This window comes from Pristis pectinata, chromosome 11 (assembly GCF_009764475.1).
Source record: "Pristis pectinata isolate sPriPec2 chromosome 11, sPriPec2.1.pri, whole genome shotgun sequence".
Taxonomy (NCBI): Eukaryota; Metazoa; Chordata; class Chondrichthyes; order Rhinopristiformes; family Pristidae; genus Pristis; species Pristis pectinata.
The window spans coordinates 18,160,348-18,175,517 of NC_067415.1; the positions used below are offsets into that span (position 1 = coordinate 18,160,348).

At 39.7% G+C, this 15,170-nt stretch overlaps 1 protein-coding gene across 1 annotated transcript in view; it reads right to left on the bottom strand.

Annotated features, from left to right (window-relative positions):
• Positions 1 to 15,170, bottom strand: part of relt (RELT TNF receptor) — a 48,093-nt gene that overhangs the window by 18,038 nt on the left and 14,885 nt on the right. Inside the window, exons 6-7 of the mRNA XM_052026677.1 lie at positions 9,670 to 9,755; positions 5,629 to 5,880 (exon numbers count right to left, since the gene is read on the bottom strand). Coding sequence (XP_051882637.1) covers positions 5,629 to 5,880; positions 9,670 to 9,755 — 338 coding nt within the window. The remainder of the gene's footprint in view (positions 1 to 5,628; positions 5,881 to 9,669; positions 9,756 to 15,170) is intronic.

The following is a 15,170-nucleotide window of genomic DNA, read 5'->3' on the forward strand; positions in this document are numbered from 1 at the left end:
TACAGAGACATGGAAGAAAAATTTTCATTTAGTTAATACATCTTCAATGTGTGCCAGACACTTTTATACAATTTAAGGTAGTTCATAGGACCCATATGTCAAAAGATAAGCTAGCTCATTTTTAATTGCCATATAAATCCTATATGTGACAGATGTAAATCAAATGTGGCTTCTCTGACCACATGTTTTGGTCCTGCCCTCTTTTGGAAAAATATTGGAAAGACATTTTTAACACCATCTCAACTGTACTGAATATTGATTTACAACCTCACCCTATCACTGCAATTTTTGGATTACCAAGGATAGAGTCTGGCCGCTTATCTGCTTCCGCTTACCATATGATTGCCTTTGTTACATTAATGGCCAAACGATCCATTTTTGCTTAAATGGAAGGATCCAATACCCTCTACTACTTTTCAATGGTTCTCTCAAACTATATCATGTTTAAACTTGGAAAAAATTAGGAGTGGTACTGTTGATCCTTCACTTAAATGTGAAGATATTTGGAGTCCATTTATTCAATATTTTCACATGATATAGATCCCTTTTCAATAACTTTCCAATTTAGAGGAACGGAGTTGACGACATAATATTGCTCTGTTTCTATTGAGAAATGTCAGTCTAGTCTTTTTTCTTTTTTTTAAATTTTTTTTCCAGTTTGGTTTGATATCTTGTTTATAATTTTTCTTATTGATTTGGGATTTTTTCCTCTTTTATATACACAATAAATCTTTTTCTTTCCTTTCTTTTACATTATATTCACTTACTAAGAGATCATGGATCTACAGATTTTTTTTATATTTTACTATTCTTTATGATTATCTATGCCATGATTGTTCTCCTGATGTCTTTGTATTACATGTACAAACATCGACGTTATATATTAATCTGTATTAATTTGGAAACTAAAAAAGATTGAAAAAGAAAAAAGACTAACATCCAGTGCCTTGCCACTCTATTTTAATCAGCTGTTTCCAAAACCTGTGTATCGTAACATCTAATACAAACTCAGCCACCAAGGTCCCATCACCAATTTTCCATTGCTTTGCCGAGTTGAAGAACAGCCTCGGCAAGACTCAAACCTTTTTGTGGAACGCTGTGAATAATGTTTTCTATTCATAGAATCATAGAACAGTACAGCACAATACAGGTCCTTTGGCCCACAATGCTGTGCCGACCTTCAAACCTCACCTAAGACTATCTAACCCCTTCCTCCCACATATCCCCCCATTTTAAATTCCTCCATATGCTTATCTAGCAATCTGTTGAATTTGACCAATGTACCTGCCTCCACCACTGCCCCAGGCAGCGCATTCCATGCCCCAACCACTCTCTGGGTAAAAAAAAACCTTCCTCTGATATCTCCCTTGAATTTCCCACCCATTACTTAAAAGCCATGCCCTCTTGTATTGAGCATTAGTGCCCTGGGAAAGAGGCGCTGGCTGTCCACTATCTATTCCTCTTAATATCTACCAAATCATCTACCAAAATATCTACCAAATTATCTATAATATTATCTACCAAATCCACGTGAATCAGATTGGAAGTATTTGAATCCAATCTGGATAACAAAAAAAAGCTAGAATTTCTGCAAAACTGGAATTCAAAAAGCAATTTACAGCATGCATTCAGTTTGTAATATTGGTCTCCCAACACCCACAAGCCCAACTTTCTCACTCTCTTCCCTAAAGGAACCTTATTCCAGTTTACACTTCCACAGCTTCAAACACAGCCTGCTGTCAGCATTCCTCAAAAGGCAAGGTCAAGTTGCACCACAGGAGAACCACTTATTTGACCTACATTCAGACTTGACTTAACATTCACAAACACAATGTTCAGCTGCAGTTATATATGGTCCTCATAACTGAAGAATCCCAGCAATACAGAACATATTGAATGAGGAAATAATCTCCTCATCTCAGTGCAGTGACTAATACATCACCTTGAGAATATACCCCCCATTTGTAGGGGTCTCTCCAGCTAGAGAGAGAAAATGGGGACCCTACTGTCAACCCCTCTCTGTATATACCATATTTCAATGAGATCATCTTTCATTCAACTAAACTTTACTTGAGTGAGTATGGGCCAAGCTTACTCATTTTCACATTGTAGAACATCTCCTCCATCCCAGGAATCAAGTGAACTGACTACAAGGCAAGTTCACCTTTCTTTAGAGTTATAAAGTCTGACACAGAAACAGACCCATTCAGCCCAACGTGTCCATGCCAACCATCAAGCAGCCATATACACCAATCCCATTTTATTCTTCCAACACTCCCATCAACTTGCCCAGACTCTACTCATCTACACACTAGGGGCAATTTACAGCAGCCATTTAACTTATCAACCCACAGGTCTTTGGATGGTGGGAGGAAACAGGAGCAAACAGGCAAGACCACCGTGGTCATAGAAAGAATGCACAAATTTCACATAGACTACACTGGTGGTCAGGATTAAACCTGGGTTGCTGAGGCTCCAAATGAGGTCAACCTTTAAAATCTTAGTAAGAATTCTAATGGTCCCACCCATTAAGCCCATGCTGGCTCTTTGTAGAGAATCTGATCAGTCACATTCCTCCTGCTCTTTCTCCCATAGCCCTGCAAGTTATTTTCCCACCAGTGCCCTTGAAGGCCCTGTTCAACTCCATTCCTGCCACCCTTTCAACAGCAACTTCCAGATTATAACTGCAGACTCCATTTTCTTCACCCCCTCCTTTAAATCTTGAAGCAGGGGACACACGACACTGCTGTGACAAATAAATTACAATCAGATCAACAAAAACCTGATCCTGTGCCACGTCACACAGACACCTCAAGCCCAACAAAAATCTTGTGCTCATCACCCTATCCTAGGTGGGGTGCTTTCACTCCCAGTTCCAAAAAGACTGACGGGGTTTAACTGGCTACCTAAGAAACAGGTGTGGGTGCAAGATGCCTCTCCCAATTCATGCTGAAGGAAACTAGGAGTATAAATGGATTTACAAGCTGCCTCTGGTTTATCTGATGCAGAAAATACAAGGAGCTAAAACTGAACATTATTTTTCCTTCTTACAATTGGAGCTTCTAATTTTGTCAAATGACAGTTGGAATCTGGTTACATTTTAAATACCAGGCAGCAGGAGAACTTTAGTCTTGATCAAAATAAAATGCTGCTTTGTAAACGATTGCGTGCAATTAGCAGGCTGGATGAAGATGCTCTCCAAATTTAACACAGAACTAGCGAATCAGTCAATGTTTTCTACATTCCAACTGCCAGTCCAGTTCAACAAGCCTCACAGATCAGAACTATATAAACAACCACTGAGCTTGAGTAACTATCCAATTACCTTAACTATGCTCCACGTCTCTTGTGCAAGCAAGGGGCATGGTAGCAGTTTCCAGTGGAGTTACTCCAAGGGGCACAAGCTCACTTCTCTTTGCTAGAGAAGTGGAGAAATAAAACTACTGAAGGATTAGAAGAGCTCTCAAATTGTTTATTTTTAACCCCCCCCCAAAAAGAAAGTTTGTGTGCCCACTCTCCCAAAAATAGGTTAAGCTACTGACATTTTTAAATTGGTTCACGTAAGATCTTGGTGGGGGGGGGGGGGGGGGGGGGGGGTGGGGGGGGGGGCGGGCAGTAAAAGGGAAATATAAAAACAATTCATTCCCATATGTATGCAGTCTTTGATGTCTGTAGAAGGGGAAGGATATGTACAATTCAGTAAGAAGTTTCCTGGGCTCTGCAAATGGAGGTGGTAGTAGACATCTCTTCAAGTGGTGAATGAAGAACCAACAGCCCCCTGATGGAGCAATAGCATAGTGATTTGGTTACTGGGTTGGTATCCAGAGGGATAGACTTAACCCAGAGGCTGTAGTTGCAACTGGGGAAATTAAATAAGTCTGGAATTTCTCAAAAAATCTGGAGTCTGCCAGATTGTTGTGAAAACCCCTGGCTCACTAATGTCCTTTGAAGGAGGAAATCTGTTGTCCTCAAATCAATCTGACCTGAAACTGACCTCTACACTCTCAGCAAAGTGGCTAACTTGTAAATAAAACCAGAAAATGCTGGATTTATTCGGCAAGTCAGGCAACATCAGTTGAAGGAAAAACAGAGTTAATGTTTCAGGTCAAAAGCTTTTCATCAGAACCTTGGAAAATTTAGAAATGAAATACTTCATGTGAGTAGTAAAAAGGGGGAGGAGAGGAGAGAACAAGAAGGGATGTGATAGAGCAGAGACCTGGAGACTGAATGGCACACGAGGTGATGGTGCTGACTGAGAGGGACTTAAGTCAAGTCACAGCAGATTTATTTGGAGGAGATGTAAATAGAAGGAGATAGATGGAGATGAACAAGGTCAAAGGAGAGAAAAAAATGCTGGAACTGAGATACGAAACAGTGGAGTTGATGGAAATCTGAAGTAAGAGAATGCTAGAAATACCCCACAGATGTACAGTTAATGTCACACGTCATAAGTGACCAGTTTTGATAGAAGATAAAGCCTGATTATCTGAAATAGTTAAATTCAATAGAGTCCAGAGGGCAATAATGTGCCTTGTAAAAAGACCAGATGCTGTTCCTTGAGTTTACATTTGTTGGAATAATGCAAAAAGCCAAAGGCCAAAAGATGGAGATGAGAGCAGGAAGGAGAATTAACAGGTAACTGGAAGTTCTGAATGCTTTGCAGTATGCATCCAGTCACCAAATCTGGATTTGGGTTCTCCAGTGCAGAGGAGACCACCTTGTGTCCAATGAATGTAGTCTTCCAAAGTGGAGGTAGAAGTGAATCACTGCTTCACCTGGGAAAGAGTGTTGACTTCCAAGATGGCGGAGAAGGACTAGGTAAAAGGGCATCACCTGCGGTTGCCATGGGAAGGTGCCGTGAGAAGGGGAGTGGCTGCCTGAGGTGGAAGAGTGAACCAGGAATCAAGAGGTTTACCTTTTAATTCCCCTGAAATGGCCTCTTAGTTCAAGGGATGGAAAATAACTGCTAGCCTTGTGGACAACCCTCACATCCTGCAAATTAAAAGGTGACTCCATATCAAACGTGATTCAGGAATCACCCATGAATGGTGGCAGTGGTCAAATCAGAACACATAGGGACCCAATAGATCAGGGCCTCTGTAACCATTTTACTAGTAGCAATACAATACAATTTAAAGGAATTGAAACAGTTACAAATGGTCTAATAGCGTCCAGCTTTAGACAGAAAATCTGCTTGCCCAAACATTCCCCTCTGAGCTGATGCCATTAATTGGAAAGGCAAAAACTAAATTCTGAGACACTCCCAGGAAGCAGAGAACTCTGCACGGGTGTCTTTAGATCCATCACGCTCCATCGAGCTCCAAAAAGGGTGGACATTAAATCACAGTCTTGCGCAGATCCAGAAAATTTGCACAGGGAAATTAGAACCCTGGATGGTTCCTGGAGGCAATCCTTTTGTTGCTGAATATTGGATACAGCACTCAATTTAGAGCCACAAAATAAGAATCTACAGTCAAAATGCTGGAAGAACTCAGGTCAGGCAGCATCTGAAGTCTCTTGTGTCTACAAAATAAGAAAGCTCACTATTGAAATTTTAGAGCCATTTACCACAGTGGTTTTACTGCAAAAAAAAACAAATTAAACTGTATCACTTGGGATTGAATTTACCCAGTTTTCCATTGGAGCTTTCCTCATCAGATTTTTCCGAGGTACAGCGGTATCCTTTCTTCTTTAGGAAATTGCAAATGAAAATGCCACACAATCCCACAATGCAGAAGACTGGCACCAATGCGAAGACAACATATTCTGTGTGCTTTTCCTCTTGTGCCACCTCCTTGCTCTCATTGGAAGACTTTGAGAGGCCTGCCTGATGTGCATGCTGGGTATTCCGTGCCACACGTACGAGCTGGGAATAAAAACCTGGCAAAAACAAAAAAGTGATTTTAATTACCAGGTACAAATCAGGTTAATAATTTTACACATTTAAATTTGTTGATGCATTTTAGTGGATAAAATAATTTGTCATTTAATCATCCAGCACTATGGCACAATCTTCCCGCTTAGCTCACTAATGGGATGAGGACATCACAATCTACACCAGCATTAAACAATCTGCTCAACAGGTCGAGCAGCATCTGTGGGGAGTGGGGGACAGTCCTGATACAGGACTATGACCTGAAGTGTTGACAATTCCTTGCTCCCCCCACCCCACAGATGCTGGTTGACCCACTGAGTTCTTCCAGTGGATAGTTTGTTACTCCAGATTTCAGCATCTGCAGCCTCATGTCTAAATCAGCATTAACCATCTTTCCTTGGTTGTTCTCTGAAAGTGCTGGTGAAACATCTCGTCGACAACTTTGAGGCTTGCTAGGCCTTTTTGGAGTCATACATAATCCACATCACTGCAAGTTTGGAGTTACAAATGGAATAGACTGACTAAGGACAGATTTTGTCCCAACAGAACATCATGGAAACAAAGACTTAATAACAATCCAGTGTTCCAATTGCTCACCACAACCAATAATTTTCTCAACTCTGGATCATTAAATTAGATGCTGGATTATTGAGGCACAAGTATAACCACTGTGCTGCTTCATCCTTTTACCATTAAGCCATCATTCTTTTGATCTTCTATGCCACATTTGAACAAAAATATTTGGTCTTGGGTTTGACCAGGGATAATCACAAGCAGCCATTGTGGGTGTTAATATCCAAGACATTTATACTCTGACATTAAAATGTGATTGTCCTTGCTTGGATTTGCATCACTGCATTGTTTAGTCAGATAGAGAGGGAGATTTACTTACATTTGCATAAACAGTGCATGCAAAAAAAAATTCTAAAAGAATGCATTCTAAATAAGGGGAAGTAACATGTTAGTCATCGATGGAAGACTTGCGTTGCTTTCTTATGCTTTCTGCAGTGACTGATCAAATGACATGAAGAATTGTTTCCAGCCTTGAAGTCTTCCATGTTTGTGCTATTTGCATCATTGTGAAGATTGCAACCGGAAAGATGCAATGACACACATGGAAAGATGCATCAGCATAGAGTGGGAAGCAATTATTTTTGAAAATTGTACATATTACTTGGAATTAATCTACTGCAGATACTCAAAGGGAATGAAAATATTTTGTGATGGGTAAAAATAGAATTGTTATTTAATGTTTCTAATAATACTACAATATATTCGTAAAGAAAATCATTCATTGGTTGAGGTCATTATGATAAAAGTATTTGCTTTATTTCTAGTAGGGTATATTGTAACTTTTCTTCCAGCACATTCAAAGATCATTTTTAACTTATGATGGTGATAAACATAGTAATATTTGCAAGACCTGCGGATTTAAACATTTGGAACTTTAAGAGTTGATTTTCAAGTCCCTTTTTTCTTCAGTGTTCATCTGTCACTGTGCAAGAACCACCATTTTGTCTAGTTTACAGTCGGGACCCTTCTTAATGGGGCTTTGCACAAGGAAATTGGAGGGGTAAAGGAAGGTGGGGTGGGGGCACAGGTCTGCATCTGCACTTCTGGCTACCAGGAATGAAGCTCTCTGGTCATCACTGATGACAGATAACTGGAGAACCCACGAGGATCTGGTGTGTGAGGAAAAATTCACCATACATCCATCTGTTCATTGGGTGTTCCCAGACCACCACAAGGACAGTCCTAGTGCAGGCTCCACTACCCACTTAAATGTTGGGCTCACACACTGCAGGCAAGAAGCACGTGTGGAGATAGACACCAGGAAACTCTTAGGCAGATAGTGGAGAGATCTGGTGCAATGGGACTGTGCTGCCATTTCCTTTTCACTGCACTGCACGCATGGACATGGTGCTCCCCTGGCACAATGGAGGAAAATAAAAGAAAATGCAGCGAATTTCCATAGTTTCTAATAATGACTCTTCATAAAAGAAAACTGGATTCTAATCTTCTACTAGGATGGGATTTGAACATGTTCTCTAGAGTAATGTACCCCACTGGTAGATTACCACATCAGCAGCATAACCAACGCAGCCCTGTGCCTGGCTTTTTATGAACCCTCGTTTAAAAAAAAGACTGGAGCTTAGTTAAAAGAGCATTTGGGAAGCACAAAGGTTAATACATGTGTATGATATTGCCCATATATCTGAAGGCACCATGTCACCGAAGACTACCACACAGAACTCTTTACACGGTATGATTGAAAGTTTTCTCCAACAACCTCCAAATCTCTAAAATACATTTCTTCGACATATTTGTTCCTTTTATGGCATCAGTCTCGCTGGACTCTATTTTGGTTACCAGTATACAAAGAAATCTTTGTATTTATATACAATGTCACAACTCTGAAACAACTCAAAAAGTCTCCTTGCAGCAAGTTGCATTGAACCAATGTGGTTACATAGGCAATCTGGAGAGCAGAAAGGAGAGCACTCCCATTCCATGATTTGACCATTCTGACAACTTAAAAACTGACAAAATGTTTTTTTTTGTACTCCTTTCTGGGAGTACATGTTCATTACATCCTGCAGATTGAGATTAAGTATACCAAAGTAGGAAGGGCAAGGCATGGGTTAATGGTTACACTGCATAAGACAGGAATTGAATAGCTTGTATTGTGCGTGATCCGATCAGGATGCAGTGTCCTTCAACACTTAGATAATTAGATACCAGTCTAATGAACAATAAGACAGAACCACAAGTGACAGCTGCAGTGTGCGTGGCATAGCAAGCCAAGTTATTTTAGGATAGTGTCTGTGGGCTCATATCGTTTTCTGTCAGAAACATTAGACAATAAAAAGGTTAAACAGCACAGTCCAACTAATCTCAGCAAGTTTATCTAGCAAGTAGATAAAGCTTATTGATGAGGAAGTCTCCACCTTCAAATAATCAGATTTTACCTGGGACACGAGGTGGGGAAGAGCTGCTGCCACACAAACGCAGAGACCCAGGTCCAACCCTGACCTCAGGTGATGTCTGTGTGGAGTCTGCATGGTCTCCCTGTGATCACATGGATTTCTGCTGGGTGCTCCAGTTTCCTTCTACATCCCAAGCCATGCAGGTTGGTAGGTTCTATAATTGGTTGGCCTATATCTATAATACAAGTTGGCCACCATAATTGTCTCTAGTGCGTAGGTGAAACTCTGGGTGTAGTTGGTAGAATAAAATGGAGTTGATGTAGGATTAGTGTAAATGGGCCTGAACTCAGTGGGCTGAAGGGCCTGTTTATGTGCTACCCGATACCAGGAGTCTAAAATCATGAATAATTTAGAAACAGATATTTGAACAGTTCCAAACAAGGTGCTTGAGAGAATAGTTTTCTAACAAAGAATCATGGAAAAATTCACCTGCTGTCACTTATGATAAACATACCACAGTTACAGCTGAACATTGTACTTTGCTGCTGAAATCCAGTCCCACTGATTTGTGCAAGCAACGAGATGTATTTCAGTGAGTGACACAAGGACTGACCTCTACACCCAACTGTCCTTAAAATAATAAAGCAGCAAAGGGTTTACACAAATATTAGAGCTCTAACAAAATGTTGTTAGCACCAAATCCTTGGAGAGCTAAAGAGTCTTTAAGAGCTAAATTGAAACCTCCGATGGAAACCAGTCTGTCATAAAAGACATCACTAATCCTGGGAAACAAGATAACTCAAATAATGCCTTGGTGTCGATTGAGTTACTATGGACATACCCATCTTCTACCAGCAAAAGACTTACCCGAACATTCCACAGTTCCCATTGGAGCAGATGAACATGGAAGACATTTCTCTACACCTGAGGTTTCTTCAACTGAGGTATAATGCCTACAAAGGAAAGCAAAAATGAGCCGTTAGTTAAATGATAACTGCTTAAATAGTCTGTTTAAACAAAAAAAACATTGTTATACAATCTAACATTTCAGCTGACTCTGCAGTTATACAACTCCAGAGTAACACCTTGTAAAGACTCCTCAGAAGCTTAGGGAGTATGATTCAAAAATCATATCCGGGAATTCTCTCCAGGGCTGTTCCTGCTCTGCCATCATTTATTAGCCAACAAAGACTCCATTTCCACACTTAAATGATGCTCCACTGCAAATCTAGCTCAGCTGTGGTAGTAAGTAGTAGCTACTCCAAACAAATTTCTGGCCCATGTATTTCTTCAAGGTAAATCCTAGACAGACACTTAACAAAACCTTAAAAGCCTGAGGCAAGCGTTGAAGGGTCTTATCAATTCGACCAAGAAAAAAAAACTAACCTGCAGCTGGATACAGAGATAGGAATTTAGGAATGAGTTCCATTACTGATCTTTCTACTGCCTTGATTCATTTTCATAAGTAATTCTGTTACGGATGGCACAGAAACACCAATGATAGTAAGATACGAGAGAAACAATGGTTAGATGGGATAATAAAGTACAACTACTACCAAGGGGAAAAGAGAGGTCGTCATCCTTCGGCCCCTACATTGTTGAGGTTCAGAATAGCTAGCAAAAATAACACACACTTCCCCAGTCTTGATTCAAAACCAGGTGCCCTTCAGTGTGAATGGAATTCCACACAGATCTCAACCAGATCCACTAAAAGGGTATTTAGTAATGTCACAATTTTAATGTACCTTCTTAAGCTGAAAAAAAGCTCAAATTTTGCAAAATTTAGACCTTTCATTTTTAGTTGCAAATTCTAAATAATTTGTGTCAAATGTCATCTTGGTTCTCGTTCCCAACCCCAACTGCATTCATTCCCCATTCTTAATTGTCAGTTGATGGGTGCATTCACAGCCACATCTTTATCAATAGGCCATTTAACTTAAAGACATACAATGGAAAAGAACATCACAATTTGGATAAGGTACTTGAACTTCCGACATAAAAATAAGAGATTGTCTAAATATTAAAAGTACAATTGATATTAGACCTCATGAAATAATATTCAACGTAAACAGAAAACTCTCAATAATCCAGTATTTATCCTTCCAGTATTCCAATACAACCAGCAAAAATTTCTAAGGATTTGATTTTTTGCTGTATTTTACATTAATACTAATTATATAGAGTCACAGTGCAAAACATTATTTAAAAGGGCAAGAAGATGACAGTTTGGCAATTTAAACATTTATGCATAGAATATGAGTGTGTGATGCGTAGTATTTTTTTGAGCAGGCTTATGCAATTGGCAGAATCAAGCAACTGGCACTGCCCCCACCCCACATGGACGCCAGATGGCTGAGAGTATATTGCTTAACTTAAAGTGGCCATCTCTCTGCACACAAAATAAACTGTTTCCCCATTGTGCAATTAAAGGAATAATGGGAAGAGTTTTCAGATACCTTGCTCCAGAATTGCACACAAATTGATGGGAAATCAGGAAATTGCACAGAGCCATCTTATTTTACATTCACATCAGCAGAATCACATAACATAAAAAGTACCATTTGGGAGTCTTAAATCTAACCTTGTAGCTGCAGGAATTGCTGGAATGTTGCTCCGGATGTACTCCTATAGCAGGAGGATTTTTTTGGGGAAAAAAAGGGACCTGAAGTGCTTTAAGGTTTCTTTTAAAGAAGTTTGGATTTAAACATTGCCAAACATTATTGTGGAGAGATCAGTTAACAGATGTTATAATTACTACAAATGATAAACATTAGATCAGGCTTTTCTGGCTGGGTCTAGATAGCATCATCATTTGGAACATTCTTTGCAGGAAACAAGATGTTTTTGGTAATTAATAAGCAAACAGTGCTTATTTATGCTGATCCACCAGTTTAGTCTGACTTGGATTCCATTGCAACAGATTGCTGCCACGTGTAATATAAGGCTCTCCCGGGCTGTATTAGGGGTGAAATTCCAGTAACTTTTGAAATGGTTAATCAACCACTAGTGAAGCTCACAGCAAGCAGATTGCAAGTGGCATCTGAGCTCAAAGTCACAGGAAAGAATGCCAGGTTTGATAAAGGAGGAATTTCATTTACAATAAGGATATACAAAAACCCATGTGAAATAGCTGGGTGATAAGTTACTGGCATTTCCAAGAGGTAAGTGAAAACAACAGGATCAGCATTAAAAGAAACAATTAAAAATGTATCCTGTATGAAGTCCAGAGCAGAAAGGACTTTCAACATACAGAAAGTTTCAATCAATGACAACAGGCAGTACTGCCTTAGATTCTAATTCACAAATTGCACAAGCCCTTTGGTTTGAGGACTAAAGAAAATAGGGACAAAGTCAATTAACGAATCAGAAAGTCTAACTTCAGTGGTGGGCAAATCACTGGAGAAGATTCTCAGAGACAGGAGTTATGGGCATTTGGAGAAGCATAGGCTGATTAGGGACAGTCAGCATGGCTTTGTGAGGGGCAGGTTGTGCCTCACGAGCCTGATTGAATTTGAGGATGTGACAAAGCACATTGATGAAGGTAGAGCAGTGGATGTGGGGTACATGGATTTTAGTAAGGTGTTTGATAAAGTTCCTCATGGAAGGCTGTGTATTTACTTCTCCAATACATGCCATTCATTCACCCCTTGCCATCCTTGCCCAACTCCCCAGGGAGTCTGCTTGTTTGGCAAATATTATGCCACATAGACATGACTGATGCCTGCTGAAAACCATGCAAACAGTCTTCGTGCTCTCAACGATGAAATTTCCTTCAATTGATGATTGATATGAAAACCTTCAGTGATATGTCTCAGATGTGCCTTCTATTGGCTTGGGGAGTCAGAATGAGGGCAGGTAGTGACAGTGCTCAGCCTCTGAACAGCAAAACCCTGCCACCCCAGCAGGGTAGGTGGGGCCAAGCTACAGCCAAGAGGTTCCACTGGATAGCCATGAGAAAGGGGGAATTTATAGTTAAGCCCAGCTTTCATTTCAATTAAAATTGTTTGCCCAGAATACCTCTGCCTGGTTAGTTGGACAATTTCCCCTATTAATGGAGTGACCAGAGAAGAAAAGCAAGACTTGGGTGGGTAAATGCTCTACTGTAGAGGCCAAACAGTGGTTTAAAAAGATGTTTCAATGTAGGAAGGGCCATGGTGTTGTTAGGGAAGAAAAGAAAATACAAATTGGCTTGAACCAGAGGATGAATATCAGTGCAGGTATTCCAAATGATCAATTCCTGCATGGATTCATAATTAAGACAATACAGAGTCAAGCTTCTTATCCTAAATATGCAGCTTAGCCACTTCTAATGGCTTTGGATGAATCATTCTGGCTCTGCAAAATATCTTTAAACAGGACATCTTTTGTTTTGTGTGACATGAGAAGATTTGTCAAATGAAAAACACCATGATGCTGGAGGAACTCAGCAGGCCAGGCAGCATCTGTGGAGAAAAGCAGGGGTCAACGTTTCGGGTCAGGACTTTGGGACGAAGAAAAATTCTTCAAAGTGGGCATCCTTGGAGACTTTGCAGTGGAGCAGTAATACTAGAGAAATAAAAGGACTGCAGATGCTGGAATCTAGATGAAAAACACTATGCTGGAGGAACTCAAAACCAGGCCGTCAACACTTCGGGTCAGAATCCTTCTTCATGACTGTAGGGTCCTGACCCGTAATGTTGACCGCCTGCTTTTCTCCACAGATGCTGCCTGGCCTGAGTTCCTCCAACATCATAGTGTTTTTATCTAGATTCCAGCATCTGCAGTCCTTTGTTTCTAAGATTTGTCACATGCTGTGCGTTTCTAGCCCAGTGTTGTATCTTTACATTCACAAATCAGAACATTTTGGGCTTTCATGATATCAACTTCTCCTTAAACCTGGAGGATACTGTTCACTTCAAGAACACATCCATTCACTGAATATATTAGCTCAATGGTTTACAAGCTCAGTCATACAAGCCTAGGTTCCCTATATTGCCATTCAGCTCTGCCACGTTGTCCCACTCCTATTCAGCGGCATGGCTAAACTTACTGAGTAGTAGTCCGTTGATGAGTCATGCCACTGTGCCTTGCCATTGTGGTTTGCTGTGCTGTGCACTCTATTCAACAGAGGTCTTTGACAAACAAGATTCTGGTTTAACACACAGTTTGCTTATTACCAAAAACATTTTGTTTTCTGCAAAGAATGTTTCAAATGATGATACCCATACCCACACAGAAGACATGCAAAAAGGAAATCACCTAAAACTTACCACATTAGTCAACAATGTCCTTCCACAAATCTGAAGTAAATTTCCATATTTGTCACTAAAGGTTTATTCTGCCAAGCTGTCCATTTACCTGTTAAGTCTATAGGCTATTGCTACAAATTGAATGCTCCAGACTGTGTGAAATGGTTACATTTACAAAGTAGTCGCACCACATGACTCTTCTGTCAAAAATAAGTACAATATGAACAACCACATGATATAGAACAGTATACAGATATCCATATACTCAATAGAACACAATGATGGAATACTTGGATTAGTTTATAAATAGAACAGGGATTGGGATTACAAAAGGGTTTAAAATCTAATAATTTCTTAGATGCAATTGAGGGTATAGATTGTGATGTCAGGATGAACACTGATATCACTTCAGTTAGTGACTGAATTTACAAAAGGTTGAATCCAACATTCTGTTCATCTGATTCATCATATTAAGTCTGCTGAATGAATACATTTAAATAAATATAATTAAATGCCACACAATTTGTTGATCTCTTTGGTAGGTTTGTAAAGATGTGTTTTCTCCCCCCATCAGTTGTGTTTAATAACAGTTCAGAAATCATACATATCTAATTTGATTTGTTTTCTAGAAAGCTGTGATATATTTAGAGGTAAAATTACTGCTTCAATCCAAAACCACTAGAAATTTTGATGACTGCTACATCTATTGACTAATAATAACAACAGCCTTCCAGTTTTACAGACTACATTATGTAGAAGTTTATACCAATTATACTGCACTGATTAAATTTCTTTATATCCAGCTGTTAGCTTTTAATTAATATGCATGTTGAAGCCATTTATACGGAAATGTGCTTGCTAAACATAAAACTTGTTGCTGGTTGATTAGTGCAGCAACATTTAGATACAATGACCAGCAGAGAATTGTACTAGTTCATGTCTTTGTGTATTTGATTTCCAATGTATTAGCCATTGGTGGACAGATAATGAGAATATCTCATTGTCACTGTGCTCACTAAGTGGATGTGTGGTCTTCTGAAGTTTGTATCTCAATTTATGAAATGAAAACTAAAGTTACTTTATCCAACCCTACATGGGCATTTGAAGCAGAGCTTGATGAAAAGTCACTTTTTTTCCTTT